The sequence below is a fragment of the Stegostoma tigrinum genome, chromosome 26 (genome assembly GCF_030684315.1).
Source record: "Stegostoma tigrinum isolate sSteTig4 chromosome 26, sSteTig4.hap1, whole genome shotgun sequence".
NCBI lineage: Eukaryota > Metazoa > Chordata > Chondrichthyes > Orectolobiformes > Stegostomatidae > Stegostoma > Stegostoma tigrinum.
In genome coordinates, this window is record NC_081379.1 from 28,757,116 (window position 1) to 28,778,373 (window position 21,258).

Sequence of the window (21,258 nt, forward strand, 5' to 3'; positions counted from 1 at the left end):
AAAGGTAGGATAATATTGGTTAATAAGAGAGAGTTCACTTGTAAGCATTAAAGGCTGGTGATGAAAATTTGCTTCTGCTCTAAATACTTTTCTCAGGTTCAATGGCATTAGTTAGTTAATTTCACAATCTTGGCCTTCTCTGGATCTCACTTCCTGTCACTTCCTCTTGCACAAATTTAATAAGTTCCTGCCCCCACCCAGATTTATTATAAGTCTTTTTTTGTTTTCTCAGGGTGACTGGCAACTGGGGTATTACGATGTTCAGTTGCAACATGGGACAGGCTGATTGGACCAGGTAATCTAACTTCCCTCCTAACAATTTTGTCTCTTGATAATAAAGGAACATTATCTAACTGCATTGGCAAGAAGAGCAATTTATCATTTGATTCATGTCACCTTTGCATTCATTGTTGATACAATTCAAGTGTTATTCCTTGAATATCAGTCAAAGCAAATGCAAATTATTTGAGAAATAACGCACATTAATTCTAAATAAGAAATTTGTCACTTAATGAAGTCAGTTCTTAATAATTTGATCATATTATCAAGTTTTCTTGTTGTAGGGAGAATTTCAACAGCCAACTTCTGACACTCAAAGGGTAATACAAAATACAGCATGTATTGACAAAATTATTCAAAAGCTGCCTCAGATTACTATTAATGACAACATGTACAGCAGTGTTTCACTCTGCTGAATCTAAAAATGACCATCAAAACTGGTGACATTTTAAGAAACACTAGACCTAAAGTTTTGTGACACACCCTTCAGACTCATGCCATACCATCCGAAGAAGCCAGCCAGAAGAGATAGCACATTGGTTTCGTGAGGTTAGAGACTCTTTTCACTCATTGAAAGACAATTTGAGGCAATGACAGAATTCCCTTGCTTGAGTCTTCTTAGTTATGGGGAACATGTAGTACTCCCAGGTGGAAATGTGACCCTGACTGGCAATATTTTATTATTCATTTGGCACTCTTTCAAGAGAAACTCACACATCGGCTTAAATTTCCATCCAAATGCACACTTATCCTGCTGAAGGAAAGGATCCTCGACTCTACCGGATGCCCGACCCTGCCCAAGCCCCTGGACTAATATCTGAGGCTGCCATGTTTCCACTCCCTACTGCTTTTGCCATTGATGGCCTTACATTTCTGCATTCCAACATTCTGCAGTTCAACCAATCAGAGAGCTATTGCCAGGCAGAATATCCTTGACTCAAAAGATTCTCGATTTCAAAACATTGAGCCTTGAATTCTCCTGCCTTTTCCTTCCTAAAAGCAAATTGTATAGCACAGCTTAACGATATACAAAGGTGCAAATCCTTCCTTTGTTGTCCAGTTATAGCAGTCCAACTTTCATTTCAGTTTATAGCTCCAATAAATGAAAAATAAGTTTTCTCTTACAACAATATGCATACAGACTAGGTATTGAATATCATGTATTGTAGTATTTAGTTTTAATATACAATACACAGTTTTATAAGGAACCCCAAGCTTAAGAACAGATGGGTGATCTTGCTCTTTCATTGACTGGTCTGTTTTGGCCCCACACTAATGGATGTGGACATGTAAACACACAACAAAAGAACAGCCACATCGATATGTCTTTGTTCAATTTTTATAAGATTCTAATGTTTGTGATTGGAGGCCATGTGCCTACGGACCTCCACATCTAAGATATCAAAAGCAACTATTCCCCTGTTTCTGGCTAACAGGAGACATAAAAATCTGTCCTTCCCTCTGTCATCTTCCCCACAAAATACAGCTCTGTTAAGGAACTGAGTCTGTCACCATTCGTGCTCAGCACCATTTGCATGACAATTTTATTCCATCAGCATTTGTTTGGAAGGGCAGTTTTATTATACATTATTGTCTTTGAAAAATTTAATACTTAATCTGAAGTAATTGTTGTAATTTGAAGTGTTAGTAACTTACTTGTGCTTGTTAATGTAGGAATATTAAAAAAGCAAGAATGTCCAGGTTGGTTTTGGAGCTCATTTTTTAGTAATTTCTTTATATAGTATACAAATAATGTAGTGAATTACCACATTATCAGCAGTTAAGTGAATTAGATGGTAGTCATCTGATCAGTATCAGTTTTATTAGCTAAATACAATACTGTAGATTCTAGTGTGATTAAATTTTTTTTAAATCTGCAACTTAAAACTTGCCTTATAATCATAGCTTTCCCAATCTGCGTAGGTTTTTTTTGCCAGTCTATTTTCACTATACCTTTGCCACACCCATAATTTGACCCTGGTCTTGTTCCATCAGCCAGTTATGACATCCCCGCTGATTTGGGGTCTGGCTCTGGTATCATAGTGCTATGACAGACCTCCCAGCCTGGGCTGTACCATTGCTGACATGGAGAAACCCTACTTCATCAGGACATCTCTGAGACTTAGAATGAGATGAGGTCCAGAATCATGTTGCAGTTGTGGATATCCAATACTAGTCAGCCTCCCACAAACACCGTGTACCAGAATTGGAGAAAAGAGCAGCAAAATTAATTCTGGGTGAAAATGGGATGACCTAATGCGGAATTTGAGACAAACTTAATCTGCATGGCCCTTGCATAAGGGGGTTGAATGAGAATCCCATTGTGGTTCACAAAATATTCTCTGGTTTCAACAACATAAACTCAGGATATTACTTCATATTAATAGGGTGTGAGAATAAACATTTTAATGAATGAGAATTAGAAGGTATAGAGGAACTTTACCTAAACAGTGAAACGTATTTAGAAAAAGCTAAATGAAGGGAATGGTTTGTACATGTTCAATGCTTTGGCAATGTTTTTCATTACTCACCTTAATTTGAACAGGCAGCAAATGCCTTACTCGTTCAGCAAAACCCTAATGTTTTAAATTTCGCCACTGAATGACCAGTTATCTCCCTATGTTAAAGCAACAGAGAATTACCTGTAGGTTACATTGAGTTATTAGGTCTTTCATCAGCATGGAACCTATCTTTCAGCTGAGAATGATGGCATCAACAGGTCTCCTAGATAGACATCACATATTTTGTTTGGTTAATCAACATTGCTGCTTTGTTTATTATTTTAATAATTTCTGTTATTAATCAAATTATCATAAAATCACTACAATTTGGAAACAGGCCATTTAGCCCAACAAGTCCACACCGCCCTTCCAAGAAGCGTCCCACCCCGACACATTCCCCTACCCCTGCATTTTCCAACATCTAACCCAAACTTCCCGGGACACTACGGGTAATATAGCATGGCTAATCCACGTAACCTACACATCTTTGGACTGTGGGAGGAAACCAGGGCACCTGGAGGAAAGCTGCACAGAATGAGGAAGAATGTGCAAAGTCCATACTGACAGTCAGCCAAGGGTGGAATCAAACCCAGGTCCCTGGTGCTGCAAGGTAGGAGTGCTAACCCGCTGAGCCACACCTCAGTTCCTTCCTCATTGAAATGGAGATTGCAATTAATAATTTCTTGTCCGTCAATAAAAGTCTACCTGCTTGGCATAGCTGTCTCATAGTCTTATGGTCTTCTTCAGTTAAGAGAATCAAATGGACATCCAAGGATAACAATGCATAGAGCTGGATGAACACAGCAAGCCAAGCAGCATCAGAGGAGTAGGAAGGCTGGAGAGGCCCAAAACGTCAGCCTTCCTGCTCCTCTGATGCAGCTTGGCCTGCTGTGTTCATCCAGCTCTATGCATTGTTATCTCAGATTCTCCAGCATCTGCAGCTCCTGCCATCTCTGAAACAAATGGACATCCAGTTTTGATCTAGCAGGTCTACCAGCACAGGCAGGCTCCTATTCATGTGTGGTGAACCGTCCCTTTACCTCTACCATCATAATTACCTGTATACATCATGAAATTACTTTGGAGGATGATGTTAAAAAGAGATAATCAAATCTAATCAAGTTTAAAGCAAACTTTCATGGATAAGACAGCAGAGATTATCTCAATAAAAACCAAAAGAACTGCAGATGCTGCAAACTGGAAACAAAAATGGAAATTTCTGGAAAAGCTCAGCGGCATCTATGAAGAGAAATCAGAGTTAATGTTTTGGGTTGAGTGACCCTCCAATCTAGGTTCTAGTTGCTCGAATTTCCTGTAGTTTGCATTTTTGAGTGGTCTGACATTTAAATGAACTTTAATGTTTCATTTTCAATTCTGATTTTGCTGCTTTCTTTAGTGTGGGTTCCTCATTCTCATACAAGCTCAGGTCTGAATCAGGGTTACTTATAAACAATGTCTATGAACAATGTATAAATGATGGTAGGGCTACGGAGATACCTGCTCTGAGCTGCACTAGTTTCTGGCAAAATATCTGAAACATAGCTATTGGAGTCACATCATCACATATATTGGAGGCTGATCTCAATATTCATAAAATCCTACCTTTAGCCTTTCTTACAGCAAACTTTACATTTACTTACAGAGCAAAAATTAAGTATTTGTATGCAATTTCAATTTATTTTTCAAGCTGCCACAGCAAGTGCAGGGTTAACATTAGTTATTGCAAGCTTACTTCCCTGGCTGCACAAAATATACATAACATATACATGCTAAAGTCATACCTCCATCTGTACCTAGTTCCCACTGTGAAATGATTTTATACACTGGTATATTTTTGTAAACATAGCCATTGATTACACTCAATGAAGCGATATTCCTCATAACTCTGTGAACTAGTTGCTAATTTCCAGCAATCTCAGACCATTCAAAGTGCTTAAAACATTATATTAAATGTTCTAAATCTTTTAGAAGCAATAAAGCCCAGATTTTGTAGTCAGCCGCAAAAGGACATGTCTCACCACTGACCAATTGTAAGCTGTCCATAAAGATTTTGTATGGTCTAGATCAACAATTTTCTTTCTTTTGACGTAAATTTGGACTTGGCTGGTGTCTAGCAGCAGTGCAGATATTAGTCAGGCTGATAAGTGAAGTAGATTAAAGGATTCTTACGAAAAGCAGAAAGTATAACATACATTTTAATCATTGTCCAGTAATGGAATTAATATTGGGACAAATGCATGGGTTTATGATAGAAAATGAAACATTAAATAACAATGAGTAAAAAGTTTTTAAAAAGATTATCTTTCACTATACTAAAAACCATGCAATTTTCAAATCTTTGTCTGGAGGATTGATATTTCACACTTGTAAATTATTTTTTCAGGGTCAAAAAAGATTGTTAGTAGTAATTATGACTTAATACACTCTTAGAAATTCAGAGTCACCATTTAGCAATGCCTAGCTTTTTCAAATGTTTTTACAGTGGGAGTAATGATGAGCTGTTGATGTTTGTATCATATCATTAATATTACATTGATTGCTTCAGTGAAGATTGCAATAGTACACTCTATGGAGGAGCAAGGAGGTATTGACAGCAACTTCCGAATTTCAATGCCAGATGTTGAAGTCTAATACACTTTAATATTGACAAGCATTGAAAGTTTCCACGTCATTACAGTCACAAATCCTGAGCAATTAATTTTGATTAAGAGCTATCTTTAATTTGAGAAAATATAGTCACAAAGTTTCTTGTTCTGAACTGTCTACAAAAGGAATTTGGAATTAATTTTTGATTGTAATTTGGCAGCAATTCAGTCATTTTGAGAAATCAGGAGTAAAATGCTTATCAGAGGCTCCATGGCAGTGTTTTACCACTAAGGAATAAGGCATGTGTTGAAGATTAGTTATGTAGAAGATTATCACATGAAGTATGTTTTTTTTTAAACGTTCAAGAAAAGCAATAAAGATTGCAAATTTTGTGTACTGTATACTTACCATTAATTAAATTTGTTTGTTGATTTTGCCTGAGCCATTCTCTGTTACATCACATAGTATTTCAGTTTCTTTAGTCAAGGAAATTGTTTGACAACATGTGATATATCCCAGTAACCTTAAATTCAGAGGTTTAAATGCTCTACTCGAACTCTTAAATTCCAACATATTCCCTGACATATCAGGCCTACAAAACCAAAAGAATAAAAAGTGTGTTTAAAACTGCCTTAATTAACCAGAGTATAGAAGCAGGGAAGACTTGTTACAACTTAATAAAATATTGGTTAAGACACAGATGGAATATTGTGTGCAGGCCTGGTCGCCACACTATCGGAATTACATGATTGCATTGGATAGGGCACAGAGGAGTTTCACCGGAATATTGCCTGGGATGAAGAGCCTCAGTTATGAGGAGAGACTCGATAGACAGGGTTTGTTTTCCTTGGAGCAGAGAAGGCTGAGGCAGATTCTGAATGGGGTGTATAAAATTATGAGAGGCACCTCATAAGATTAGTTTGTGTGAATCTCCTCACAGTGACAGTCAAGTCTAAGGTCAGAGGATATAGGTTTAAAGTGAGAAGTGTTTTAGAGGTGATCTGAGAAAAAAAATTGTTTCACCCAGAGAGTCGTAGAAAGAAGGAAAGTGCTACCTGAGAGGATGGTGGAGGCAGGTACTTGTGAAATTTTTAAGAAACATTTGGATGAATACTCAAAATGCCAGGTCATCGTATGCTTTGGATCAAATGCAAGTAAATGCAATTAGTGTAGTTTAGTGTTTGTTGGATGGCAGAGACACGGTGGGCTAAAGGACCTGCTTCTATGCTATAGGACTTTATGATGTTAAGTGCAACGAGCCATACCTTTCTAAAATATTTATACAGCTCTCAATAATATTCTTTCTTATCCTTGCCAAATACTAATTAATGAGCAAAAAATATACTGAAAGCATTACACGAAGATATGAGTTCTGAAGTAGGATAATACTGGACTCGAACCGTTAACTCTGTCACTCCCTCCAGAGATGTAGCAGACTTGTTGAGTTTCTCCAGCACTAGATGATGTCAGTGGGAGGAAGAATATTATTATTAATAATAAGAAGAAACACTTGCATAGGCCTATATTGTAAAGTATTTTTGAAATTCTACGCAGGAAAAGGTTGTTCTGCAAACATATTCAATACTTCTTGTCTATTGTTTCTTGAAAAACAAAGTTCCAAACGATTCCTGCCAAAGAGTTAAATGTGATTAAAAAGGATAACACATCCGTCAACAGACTCTGCCAATAAACACAAGTTTATCACAAATGAATTGGAAAAACTGGCATCAGGCAGTTTCTACATAACATCAGCCATTGTCTCATATTCCATATGAATATGGCCTTAGAATTAGAGGGGGTAAGTTTAAAACGGAAATGAGGAGCCATTTCTTCACCCAGAGAGTGGTGGGCCTGTGGAAATCATTGCACGGAGTGCAGTGGAGGCCGGGACGTTAGATGTCTTCAAGGCAGAGATTGATAATTTCTTGATCTCGCAAGGAATTAAGGGCTACGGGGAGAGTGTAAGCAAGTGGAGTTGAAATGCCCATCAGCCATGGTTAAATGGCAGAGTGGACTCGATGGGCCGAATGGCCTTACTTCCACTCCTGTTTCTTATGGTCTTATGGTCTTATATTCAAAAACAGCTTTTGTCAAGTCTCTCAGATTAACAGTGCCCTGAAATGAGAATTCTCTTTTCTTACAACAACCAGTGTTAATCATCTGCTTTGACAGTTACATCGAGTTCCTCAATGCTCAAGTGCTCTAGTTTTACTTAGTCCCATGCAATGCGTCAGTGGTCAGCTAAGAGGGCAGATGGATGACTTGTGAGCTACTCTTTGCTTGCGTATCTTTGCAACCAACTGTTCTGAGGAATCTGAGAACAGCTCGATTTCATTCATGGTCCAATTTCCTCTCTCAACAGATCACCTTTGCTCAACCTGCCCCAGTGGAACAGAAGTCAAATACTATGTTTGCCAGACCATAAGGTACACTTCTGTCCCAAAAGAAATTCAAATTATCGTGCTCCTTATGGTCTGTAGGTTACAGATCATCACAGTGTGATTCAGAGGTACACACAGTGATTACAGCACAGATACTTGGTTACAAGTTTTCCATAAAATGTGGCAAAAAAGGCTACAAAACTGAAAAGGGAATCAAACTGGCAAGACATGGCAAAGAACATGGAAATAGAACAAGTCCAACCAAGAAAATGATATTTGAAGAACTGAAGAGTCAAAATGAATAACTAAGGGCAATGTACAAACACAGCCAGACTTTTGGAACGCATTATGGAAAATATCTACAACTGGAAGAGGTGGAATGTTGAACAACGGGCCACTGGAGAAATGAAACTTCTGAATCCACAAAGATGACAGCATGACAGCAAGAAAGCTTGCTATAGTGAGCAGCATGACTGATATTGAGGAGATATGTTCATTGAACAGATTTATGAAAAAACATAGGCTTATGTACAAGAAGCAAGGTAGCACAGAATATGCTAGTCAAATAAGGAACAAAGGTATTTGAATTTCATCGGTTCATGATTAATGCAGGGAAAGAAACGTGTTTAAATGCAGGCAGATAGTCAATATTGGTATTCACTTATAATCTCGAAAGCTGATGTCCTATTGAACAAGGCTTTGGGTATTAAAGGTACTAAAACAATACAATATAATTGCCTGACCACAAGAAGATTGAATGCTCTGTCATTCTGGTGTGTTTAGATTAGATTCCCTACAGTGTGGAAACAGACCCTTTAGCCCAACAAGCCCACACCACCCTTTGAAGCATCCCACCCAGACCCATCCCCCTATAACCCACACACCCCTGAACACTACAGGCAATTTAGCATGGCCAATCCACCTAACCTGCACATCTTTAGACGGTGGGAGGAAACCAGAGCACCCGGAGGAAACCCACGCAGACATGGGGAGAACGTGAAAACTCCACACAGACAGTTGCCCGAGGCTGGGATCGAACCCGGGTCCCTGGCGCTGTGAGGCTGCAGTGCTAACCACTGAGCCACTGTGCCATCATGTTATTCTGACCCTTAAAAACTACCTTGATGACTGATCTTTGAGAGAAAAATAGCACCAAATTCTGCACAGTATTCTTATTCATGTTCATCCTGAGGGATGGATGAATAAACAAGGGCTTGAACTGTAATTGTAATAATATGTGACTGAAGCAACTGGCCTTTAAACTAAACCAGCCCTATTAGCAGATGATCAATTCCAAACACATATACCCAAGGCTATGAAATTGAGGCTTGGTGGAGCATTAACGATGGAGCGAGCTGTGATTCCAGGTGGTGGATATTTTAATAAACAAGCCATTTAAAATAGTGAGGAGTAGACTAAATAGGTGGAGGCACCAGTACATCTACAACGTGCATGAAATAGTTACCATTTTGTGAAAGTTGTGGCCATTTGTGAAAAACAGCACAGTTGTGAATTCCTTCGAAAAATGTGGTGTTAGCAAGTCCACGATGACAGTAAAGATGGTGTACTATTTGAAAAAAGCCACAGTTCACAAAACCAAATATGATCCTGACAGCAGTGATGAGGTACTTTTCAGTCTTTATGGTTGGTAAGATATTATGCATTGTTGGTTTCGATCCACAATAGTAGATGATAATAATAAATGCATATAGACACGGGTATTTTTCTCTGGATATGTGTTTTAACATCCTGGTGTACTTTATGATCTGGTCTATCTTAACAGTCCAGCAAATACAGGAATAGTTTCAGCATGTAATTGGTGGCTGTTTAGTAAGAGTTCAGAATTTGTTTATTTTAAATATTTTGTTCACATATTGTAAGGCTCCACAAAGTGCATAAGATTGTGTGGAGCTTTTATGTCTTGACTCACCACCATGAACAATAAGATATGTAAAGAAAGCCATCTCCAAATGAGGTATCATCATTTTGTCCACCTCCCACCAGATAGAATTAAAAGATATTAATTGGAAAGTTCAAAGCAACTTTATTTTCCCAATTGTTTGTTCGTATGGCTAATTGACACTATCAGCCCAGACAATTTTTGGATTAAAGTCTTCCCTCAATGAGATGGACATCAGCAAGAAAGTTGTGCCATTAGCAATAAAGGAGTTCCTGAAGTCAAGGACAAAAGAAATCCCATTTTCCAACCAAGTGTTCAACAGTGAGACAAGATTCTCCACAGTGAGGGGAGGGAGCATACATTAGCATATATTTTCATGTATTAACATCTTTCTTACTACATCACTCTCCTTATTGATATGCATTTTCTCGTTCTGCCACACGCTGGTCAGAAAGAATATGGTGGCAATTCCCGACATGCAAGTCAGTGGGGTACCTGATGACTCCAGCTCACAACTTGCTCTGGAGCTCATCAGTCATCAACATTTCAGGGCATGCTCCACAGGCTGCATCCACATGCACCCCCTAGCCAGCCAAAACCCCAAGTCCCCCTGGCGAAGCAAGGTATCAATTGCCCTACTTTGGACATGGCAGGTACTTAGACCAGGTGCACAGCTTGGCCTTCAAAGATGGCGCCAGCACCAGGAATCCCAGGAACCACCTGCAGTAAGTGGGAGAATGTGACAAGTGGGATACCATAGAGGCATGATGCATGGAAAATGAAACCAGTTTGGCAAGAAAGCACAAGAAAACTCATCAGGACTTGTGGAGAGAAATACTCCATGATTTTCACCATAATTGACACTGAACTGATTTTTGGGAAGATTCAGCCTAACATTCCATCTCTCCCCATGTCAGGAATATCCTTTTGCAGGTTAAGCCTGTTGCTATCAGTGCATGACTCATCCAAACTGGAACTTTAAAGCTATTTTCCAAACTTTGGAAGTGTCCCCTAAGCTCCATCCCCACCAAAACAAATTCTAGAATCCTCTATCTGAAAGCATGATGCACTATATTGTTCATTTTGTTCACTCAAACTCTTCCAATGTAAACAAAAACCTATTTATCTCCAGGAAGTCTTTCTCTCACTTTTTTTTTGAAAAGAACTCACCACGGCTGAAGAGACTATAACATGTTACTCATTAAACCCCCTCACTTATACAGAAATGCCATGTGCCACTAGATCAGTTTCAAAAGCCCACAATGATATTAACATATGCATAGTACGTATCACACACCTTGTAGCACAACTGAAATAACCTCAGCTTTGTCATTCTCTCCACAAAACTGAAGATTTTCCGCCCATTTTCATGCCATTAAATTTCTTATGTATCCTTCTAAAGTTCTCGTTATCTTTCCCAGGTTATAGTGGCCTGAATTAAACACAAGTTAGTTAATCATTTAGTTCCAAATAATAAAGCATAGTTATTTCAAAAGATACACATCCATAGTAATATCACAGAAATATTGACAAACACTTTGACAACCTTTTAGGTTAATGTATCAAAATCAAGGATTGTCAAATCTAATGCAACTTGTAGAACATACTGTTCTTGTTTCCATTAAGATCAGATTGATCCTAAGTAATGATTAATTAAAATGTTGCTGTAGAAATTTTAGCTGTGAATCAACAGACATTAACATGTACTATGGAGCTCAGAGTTTCAAAACCTGTATCTACTTGGCAAAGTTTTACACCCTGTTAATGGGTCAATGTCTACTTCAAGAATGGATTGATACTGTTGGAGAGATATATTTGACATACTTATTTTAAATTGACCCAACGATTACCTGAAAAAGGATGAAGGAATGAAATACTTTAAATGGTGTTTACACAACAAAACGGAGTAGAAACAAAATGTGTAGTTTTAATTTCTAATCTTTATGGCTACTCAAAGTGGAATTTTATATTTTCAATCCATTCAACAAAAGTGGGAAAATGAATTCATACTCCTAAGCTGTTACTCAAGCATTTTAGAAAATTTGTAACAGTGAACTGTAAAAAAACCTCACCTCTGGTTCAGAAGAATTTAACATTGAACAAGAACAAAGTTGCTGGAAAAGCTCAGCAGGTCTTTAGAGCAAGGGTCACCAAACCCAAACATTAACTCTGTTTTTCTCTTCACAGATGCTGCCAGACCTGATGAGCTTTTCCAGCGACTTTGTTTATGTTCCTGATTTAGAGCATCCGCAGCTCTTTCGGTTTTTATTTAACATAGACTGTTAAATCAAGATAATGATATTTTACAATGGTGAGGTGTATGAATTTGAGCTCTTTTTCTGTGAATTGCAGAAACTGATTGTTGACACTCAACTGGGTTGCCATTTCAAATTTATAAAAATTAAACTACTGATTATTATATATTGCATGTTAGTCATCAAATAATATTGACATATATTTGAGTTACAACTCATGAAGTCAATTTGAACTTGTGGCACAATTCTGATGGGACTGTGACAAATATTAGTTTTATGGCCCATTCACCTTTATTTTTGACTTAAACGAACAGCTAAGTTGGTCAGCGTGGAATTGAAGAAGGGTCGCTGGACTCAAAACATTGAATTGTTTCTCTCCACAGGTTCTGACATGCTGAGTTTCTCCAGCAATTTCTGTTCTTGTTTGTGTCAAAAAAGGCAGTTTGCCAATGAATGAAATAGGTGAGAATTGTTCCCATTGATTTAGGACAATTGTTGTGATTTACAGGAATCGAAAGGGGAGAATGGTGCTCCCTGTCCAATCTTGGTGTCACAATGCACTGTCAGAAACCATGAACTAAAGTGAGAAAATTTACTGAATGACTCCCAAACAAAAAATTATCAATATGCTTTTGTTTTAGCTTTTATGGATTACCAGGCAGATGATACTTCAGTCAAATAAAAAGAACTTCTGTCTTAAATGGTTTATTCAATAAATGTACTTCTTGCTCAAATACAAGCAGTCACATTACTACCTGCTATAAAGAGGTACTGCACAGCCACTCGGTGCCCCAATGTGCTGCTTTTTATTCCCATTGAGTAAAGGGGAGTCCTATCTGACAATAGCCACCTTTGTGTTTCACAGATGCAATCGTCACCAACAAGGCAGAGTTTCATACATGTTCTCTTGCTCAGTTCATGACAATCCAGATGATGTGGCTTTCTGATGTTCCTTTCTAACCTATTGATCAATCCAACTAGTTCATGTTTTGGCCACTTCTAGGAAAGCACTGAGCTCTTTAATATCTCCAAGTGCTTCACACACCAAGTAGAAGTTTAAACTCTTTTTACTCATACAGTACGTCAAAGAACTCCTGTATTCCTTTCTGTCAAACAAAAAACTGACCTCTTCGAAGGAGGGGTTTGTTGCTTCTCCTCACAAGAATTTGCTGTGTTCCTATTACCATCATTATCTGGCATTTTGGTGCCTGCATCTACACACTAATCATCTCCAACTCCTTGATTTGCACGAGAGTCTGCCAACCACATTTCTTCTTTCTTGACTCTCTTCCTGTCGGTAATGCTTCCAGGTTAAGTGTTAGCAGGTCACATTTTAAGCATTGCTCACTATTCAAGAATATTACAACTATAAATGTTGTAAATTTATAAATATATTTTTCAAACAGGTTTTTAAAAGTTATTGATTCTACTTCCCTTTTAAATGAACTACAAAAGTCCATTCTATACTGCTTGTAAGTCAAAGGTCGGCACTGCTGGTGAATTACCTGAATTAAAATACAAGTGTATAATTAATAAATACCGTACTGAGCCGTAATTTGTAATAAAAAATATAAATCCAGCATAGATCTCCAGTCAGTAATTTCCCAATATTCATAGTACTGTTGGTGTTTCGTGGAGTTTCTATATTGTATCCTGGAATGGGACTGAAATGATGCAAGGTTCTACTGGCTTGCTAGTATGCTTTTCAAAGATAATAAATGATAGCTCCCATAGGAATTCAGTGCATGACTGAAAGTAAATGATTAAGATTATGGGTTGAATTTTACTTTTTTTGGCAAAGTCAAAGTGGCGGCGAGTTGTCTTACCATATCTCAAATTGGTTTTATTGATTACCTAACGGAAAAAACCAAAAGAAACACGGATGCTGTAAATCAGAAATAAAAACAGAAATTGCTGGAAAAGCTCAGCAGGTCTTATCTCTCTTCACGGATGCTGCCAGACTGCTGAGCTTTTCCAGCAATTTCTGTTTTTGTTTTATTAATTACCTAGCATCTCTCACATCTGATTTCAATGCCAGCTTACCATATATTCTACCCCGAACAACTTGCCACCCAGAGGATAGTGCAGAATTCACCAGCATTCCTTGCACCCACTCCAACATTAAAATCCTGTTGCACCCCCAGGCAAAAACCAGCAATACAGAGCTGACCAGCATGATCCCTGAAGTTTGGCAGGCAGGAGGAAACGGGTGTTCCAATGTGTTAGTACGGACCTGGGCATCCTGCAGGGTAAGCAGGACTTGTTCATCTCACCCCAGGAACAGGACTGAGGGCCACAATACCAGACCATGCCAGTGTAGCCTAGCGTTAATGCCCAGCACAATGCAGTCAGAGCTGTATTGAGGAATGCACAGTAATATAAGAAGAAAGTCAATGAGATTCTCCATTTCGCCATTTTCTCTCTGATATTCACTCTAATTCATAGAATCCCTACAGTGTGGAATCTGGCCATTCAGGCCATCAAGTCCATACTGGCCATCCAAAGAGCATCCCACCAGATCCACCACCCCAACCCTACCCCTGTAACCCTTAACTTCCCTGGGCACTATGGGCAATTTAGCAAGGCCAATCCACCGCATGGTCACATTTTTGGACTGTGGTGGGGGGTTGGTGGTGAGGTGGAAAATCGAATCAACTAGGGGAAGCCCACATGGACATGGGGCGAATGTGAAAATTCAACACAGACAGTCGCCCGAGGCCAGAATCGAACCTGGGTCCCTGGCGCTGTATGTGGCGGCAGTGCTACCCACCCCAATGCCCAGCCCCACTAACCCTGCATGCCTTCTGCACTGCCTACTCACTTGCTCAGGGCACCTTCCCACCCGCACCAAAAGTAACAACTGTGCCACACGCTCTCATCTTCCTTAATATCTGCCTCTTTGTCAATTAAGAGGAAAATAGTCTCAATAAGACAAAATGACTCACAATTGTATAATGGGCTGCAGACTATTCAGCTCCTCATCCCTTATGTGGAGAGCATCCTGACTCAGAATGTCCAAGTGGCTGGCTGACTGTGCCCAAACCTGTGGACTTGTATCAGAGGCTGCCCTTGACTTACTGTGCCAAGGCCCCCTCAATAGAGGGGATCCTTACTGACTTAACTGAGGACTACTGTCAACCATTACTAGTGTCCTGGCTTTGTGTCTGTGCTAAACAGCAAGGCAGGACAGATATGATATGTGCCTGGTAGCTGTGGATGCAGGAACAAAGTGCAAAGAAAGCAAGGTATGGCAAGGCAGGGATACTGTCAGCATCCAGGGAAGGTCAAAGTGAGTGAGTGCTGCAAGTGAAGAGCACAGGGATGGAGCCTGGTCCAGTCCCTGGGCTGGGAGCATGTCACTGAGCACACAGTGTCCTTGCTGCAGCCACACAATAAGTTACCGATGTAGTCTGACACAGATGTCATATGAAGGCTCCTACAGGGTGGGACATGTTGAATGCTAATGCTCATGGATGGGAGGTGCATGTGCCTGGTATCCATGGAGTGTGCCCTGAGATTTTGGTGCCCAGGGTCCAGATGTCATTTGAAAAAGGAGGTGAGCTGAAATCTGTCAGGTGCTTGTTCTGGTTTTCTTGTCAAGACTTTCGACATTCGGCTTGATGGTAACTTTGGTAAGATGGAAATCTGAATATTAATGAGATAAGTTGTGCCAGAAATAAGACATTTAACAAGCAAGCACTGTTTAACTGGCAACCCACTTCTGCGTGAGAAACCCAATCATGCTGCTTGAGAAAAGCATAAGATGAAGTGAACTGCTCCTCCTATCATGAGAGACCTTGCTGGACTTCATCATAGAGATTCATCCAATTCATCCTTGCTGACCAGATATCCTACATTAATCCAGTCCCATCTGTCAGCATTTAGTCCATATCCCTCTAAACACATCCTATTCATACACTCATCCAGATGCCTTTTAAATGTTACAATCATTTCAGACTCCACCACTTCCTCTGGCAGTTCATTTCATACATGCATACAAGGCCTTACTGAAGTCCTTATAGACAATATCCACCACTCTGTCCCAGTCTTTTGTATGGATTAAAAGAAAATCCCTTAGGTCCCTTTTAAATCTTTCCCTACTCACCTTAAAACCATGCCCTCTAGTTTTGGGCTCCCCTACCCTGAGGAAAAGTTACCATCAAACCAAATGTCAAAAGCCTATTCCCTCTATCCATTCCCCTCACAATTTTATAAGCTTCTAGGTCACCCTCATCCTCTGACACTCTGGGAAAAATAGCCCCAACCTACTCAGCCTTTGCATGAAGCTCAAACCTCCAACTCAGGCAACATTCCTCTTTTATATAAATGCTGTGGATGTGATTATATGACAAAAAGCAGTGGACCCAGCACCGATCCCTACAACACACCACTGGGAGAGACTTCCAGTCTGAAAAGCAATCCTTCACCACCACCATAGATAACAAGGTGTAGAGCTGGATGAACACAGCAAACCAAGCAGCATCTTAGGAGCAGGAAAGCTGACGTTTCAGGCGTAGACCCAAAACGTCAGCTTTCCTGCTCCTAAGATGCTGCATGGTCTGCTGTGTTCATCCAACTCTAAATCTTGTTATCGCGGATTCTCCAGCAATTGCAGTTCCTATTATTTCATTCACCACCACCCTCTGCCTCCTACCTCCAAACCAATTTTGTATCCAAGTGGCCAGTTCTCCCTGTATTCCATGTGATCTAACCTTGCTCACTAGTCTACCACGCTGAACATTGTTGAAAGGCCTTACTGAAGTCCATATCGACAACGTCCACCAATCTGTCCCAATCTTCTTTGTCACTTCTTCAAAGACTTCAATCAAGTTAGTGAGACATGATTTCCCACGCACAAAGCCATGCTGACTATTCGCAATCAGTCCTTGCCTTTCCAAATACATGTAAATCCTATCCCTCAGAATCCTCTCCAACAACATATCCGTCACTGGTGTCAGGCTCACCAGTCTATAGTTCCCTGGCTTTTCCTTACCACCTTTCTTAAATAATAGCCATATTAGCCACCCTCAAGTCTTCCAGCACTTCACCTGCAGCTGTCTATGATACAAGTATCTCAGCAAGGGGCCCAGCAATCACTTTGTTAGCTTCCCAAAGTTTTAGGGTACACCTGATCGGGTCCCAGATATTTATCCACCTTTAATGCATTTTAAGATGTCCAGCACTTCCTTTTCTGTAATAAGGACACTTTAAGAGGCTGCCATTGATTTCTAAGTTCTCTAGCTTCCATATCCTTCTCCACAGTAAATGCTGGTGCAAAATACTCGTTTAGTATCTCACCCATCTCCTGTGGTTTCACGCATAGCTAATCTTCAAGGGGCCCTATTCTCTCCCTAGTTACTCTTTTGTCCTTAACATATTTGTAGAATCCCTTTGGATTTTCCTTAACCCTTTGTGCCAAAGCTACCTCATGTCCCCTTTTCACCCACTTGATTTCCCTCTTCTTGTCCAATGCTGCCCCAAATCTAGCCCATGTCATTCAGGCCCCTAGAAGATTCCACAAACAGAAGCAAAAGGGCTTTTAAGGCTTTATTGATTTGATGTAATCTGTAATAATAGTCAGATTTTGACTGTCAGACAATTGCCAGTTTAAGGGGTGCATCTATGTGCGGGTATATTTGGCAAGCAGTGCCCTGGTATGTGCACAGTCACCCAGAGAAATGGAATACATGGCTCACGTACGGCTATGAAGGAGCAGGAACAGAACGAAACAACAGAAGGTAACAAAAACATTCTGTCCGAAGATACTTTCTGCAAAGGACTGGAGGGAATTGATGGGAGAGATCGGGATGGTATGGCATGGGAGAGATAAAAAGAACAGGATAGGGATAGCTCGAGGGGAATGGTATGGTAATAACGAAATCCACTTAGGTTGTAGGTTTTTATCACGGTTACTGATAAATTAGGCAAAAGTAACTTCTGACACTTGCTGGTGAATTATTTGACAGTACCTGCAGCAAACTTGTGTTTGATAAGGTGCAACTGAAATTAACTTGAATCATTCAGAAAAATTCCTGGATTGTAATATTAAATTTTATTTTCAAAAGGAACGCACAATTTACAGGGGCTCATACTTAAAACATGTGCAGCTAATATAAAACGCATTGTGTACATCGATTATTGGAATTGTAGCCAGGGAGATGGATAGACTTGCAAATTTCAGAAGATCATGCACCAATACAAACAAGCAATACAAAATGTACAATACAAACGAGCTCTACTGCCTACAGCATTCCAAAAGGTAAGCGCATCTTTAACAATGTGGGGACTCTGAATTCAAGCCGAACAGAGCCACTGTTGTTTTGTAGAAGGAAATATTCTAATGAGACACAAACAAGCAGACATTTTTCAAACATATTCTGAACTTCCCGATGTTAAAAGGCAAAACCAAGGACATTACTGATGTGCTATACTTCATTTTTACATTGTTTGCTGAGGCCAATGACCATCGCAGAGTTAAATTAACATCTTTCTCCCAGATAAACCAAGCCCTGCAAACTAAAAGCAGCCTTGCATTGTGCTACAGAGATCGTACACAATGAAACAAACGGCATGCAACATAAAACTATGTAGTGCAAGTCTATTGCGCTTTACAGTACGAAATTATTTCCATTAAAAAGGTCACATAACACCAGTATAGTTAAACAAAACATTCTATTCATGATATTAATAATTTGATGCTCAATAAAAAAAGTTTATCCATCAAGTTCAAATTAATTTAAAAGATCAAATATAAGTTACAGCATCTTGGTTTCTTTATCGGCCTTTATTACATTTCATGTCTGTAAAGGATTACTCACATTCCATGAAAGTCTGTTTCTAAAGTAAATGTCTGCATCGAATGGGTGACTGTCTGAATCAGGAAATGATACCCTGGAATTCTGCATGCTTGGGCGGAATGCTGATTTTACACCTTAAATAAAATGACATTCCATTTATTCCAATGGAGAGTAACATCTGTGTTACACCACATCCTGTCAATGTTTCAAAAGTCAGGTTTGTATAAAGCTGCTACAATAGATCTGTACTATTGTCAGTTTAGGTTTAAAAGTACATTCTATACTAAAAGAGCATAGAAAAACATAATCAAACATAAAACTGCAATAAACATCTTTCCTGTGACACTGCTATTCTGTTAAATAAAAGTTACTTTGCACATAAATACATAAAACATTCAGAAGTTCTGGAGTTCAGGAATGTTCTTGTAAAGGTCAAGAGAATCTGGATTTGAGAAGGCACTCCGCTGCTTCACATCTTTGCCAGCGATAACCTGCTTCACTGCCACTTCCACCTTCTTTCCACTAATAGTATACTACAGAGGGAAAAATAAGGAGTATGAGAACAGTTTGTCCTTGTATTTCTATCCATTTATGGTGGGTCAGTCCACCTTGTATGAAGTCATTCACTATCTGTGTAAAATAGGATTAAGTAATAAAATGACTACAATCTTGTACTGTCAGAACTGGTTTGTGATGATGCTTGCACATAATACAGACAACACAAGGTGTGGCAGTCAATACCATATGACTCTGGTATGACAAAGCATCATTCACATATATATGGAGACATGCAGGCACTCATCACAGCCTAAATCCCAACGAAAAATTAATGCTCGCTCTTGCTGTTACTACAGTTGTAAAATTATTCTTTTTTTAAATTGTCCTGTAATCATTTGACACAGCAACGTCATTCCATTGGAACAACTACACACCTATTCCATTTCAGGTTTACTTTCTTTTTGATATCAATTGTCCGATATACACACGCTCTATCCTGAGCAAAATTTAGGCTGTAGCCTATCAGGTGATTTAGTACCACAGTTCCAGTCAAAAGTTCCAAACTTTGTTTAAATTATACTCAAATAAGTTATTTCAGAGAATTCAGATCATTTCAAATTGTAAAAGTGAAGTGCCAAATGTGTGCACAACAAAATAGAACACAAAAAAATTGAGATCCTAATTTTGAACAGAAGCCTTTAAAGACTGAAATAATTCACTGAAATTGGGCTATATAAATTGATTGGAGGTATTTTTTGTTTTAAAATGTTTGGCCAATTTTAATTAAATTACAATAATGCTAAATGCAGATCAGTTTTATTGAACTTATTGCTCCAAATTACCCAGTTGATTAGGATGCTGAACTGAACTACAACATCTGAAGAAATACTGAAGACTAATTCTTCAGCTTTATTCTCTGGGGATTTATGCCATTTAGAAACATTACTTACATTAACATAAACTTATGGCTTGAAAGCAATCAATAAACCACCATAAATAATTTGAGGAAACCATTTCCATCTGGAAGGACAACAGCTTACTGTGACGGCCATTAAAAAATATTTCCACTTCTGTTATTCAGGGAGCGTGTACATATATTCATGGTCAATTCCTTATTCCTCAAGTAAATTGATGAAAGTAAGTATTGACTTATTGACTACAATGAGCCCATCAAGTCAATGAGTTCTGACAAAACATCATCTTAGTACAACTCGATTTCCCTCTCTACAGATGCTGCCTGATCTGATTGAAATATAAAAAGGAAATGCTTGTAAATAAACCTCCACCTTCTACAGTCTTCCGTTTTATATTTTTTTAAAAAAATACTACGTACAGCAGTTATGTACCTTAAATTCTTATTTTTTAAATAAAACTATTATTTTAACAAAACAGGATCAATTGACATTCAATAATAACATGTACCATTTTTTGTTAAAAGGAATTATGTCCCAGCGAAAAACAGACACGAATATGATGGAAGTGGAAACGCTACTTTGAACCATCCCACAAAACCATATCTATCTCTATAGGCACAAATTTGTAACTTCATACATAACAGAAAATAGTGTGTTTGAAAGAGAGAATGTAAAGCTACGCAAAAGGTACATGGACTTACTGGAATATCTTTAGTTTCCAGGATAAAGGCAGGTACATGTCTAGCTGATAAAGCTACTCGAATAGCATATCGTATCCTCTTCACCAAATCTGCTGTAAAAACCTGATTGTTGGCCATTTTCAAGAAAAGAATGACTCTTTCTTCACCATCCTTGTTGTACTGTGGGACACACAGACTGTCCATAACTTCCTCAAAGGCTTCAACTAATAGACAAAACAGCAGAAGTTTCTTTCAGGCAGGGAAAAGAAAAAGACTGCAGTTTTTCCAATGGATGGACTTCTTAGCTACTGTACAACAGGTTTGACAAATACTTCAAAACCTCTACAATGTAGCTATGTTAGGACTGAGAAACAATAAATCATAACATGATTGTCTAGTACTTTTGAATCTTGCCCCATAAATCCCTAAGAAAGAAGACTTTATATTGATGATTTAAAGTTGAGAGA

The 21,258-nt window shown here is 38.8% G+C and overlaps 1 protein-coding gene across 1 annotated transcript in view; it reads right to left on the reverse strand.

The window, feature by feature from the left end:
- Positions 1 to 17,939: 17,939 nt before the first annotated feature.
- The window catches only part of aacs (acetoacetyl-CoA synthetase), a 171,712-nt gene continuing 168,393 nt past the window's right edge, over positions 17,940 to 21,258 (reverse strand). The window contains exons 17-18 of the mRNA XM_048556592.2: positions 20,813 to 21,015; positions 17,940 to 19,232 (exon numbers count right to left, since the gene is read on the reverse strand). Coding sequence (XP_048412549.1) covers positions 19,095 to 19,232; positions 20,813 to 21,015 — 341 coding nt within the window. The 3' untranslated portion in view covers positions 17,940 to 19,094. The remainder of the gene's footprint in view (positions 19,233 to 20,812; positions 21,016 to 21,258) is intronic.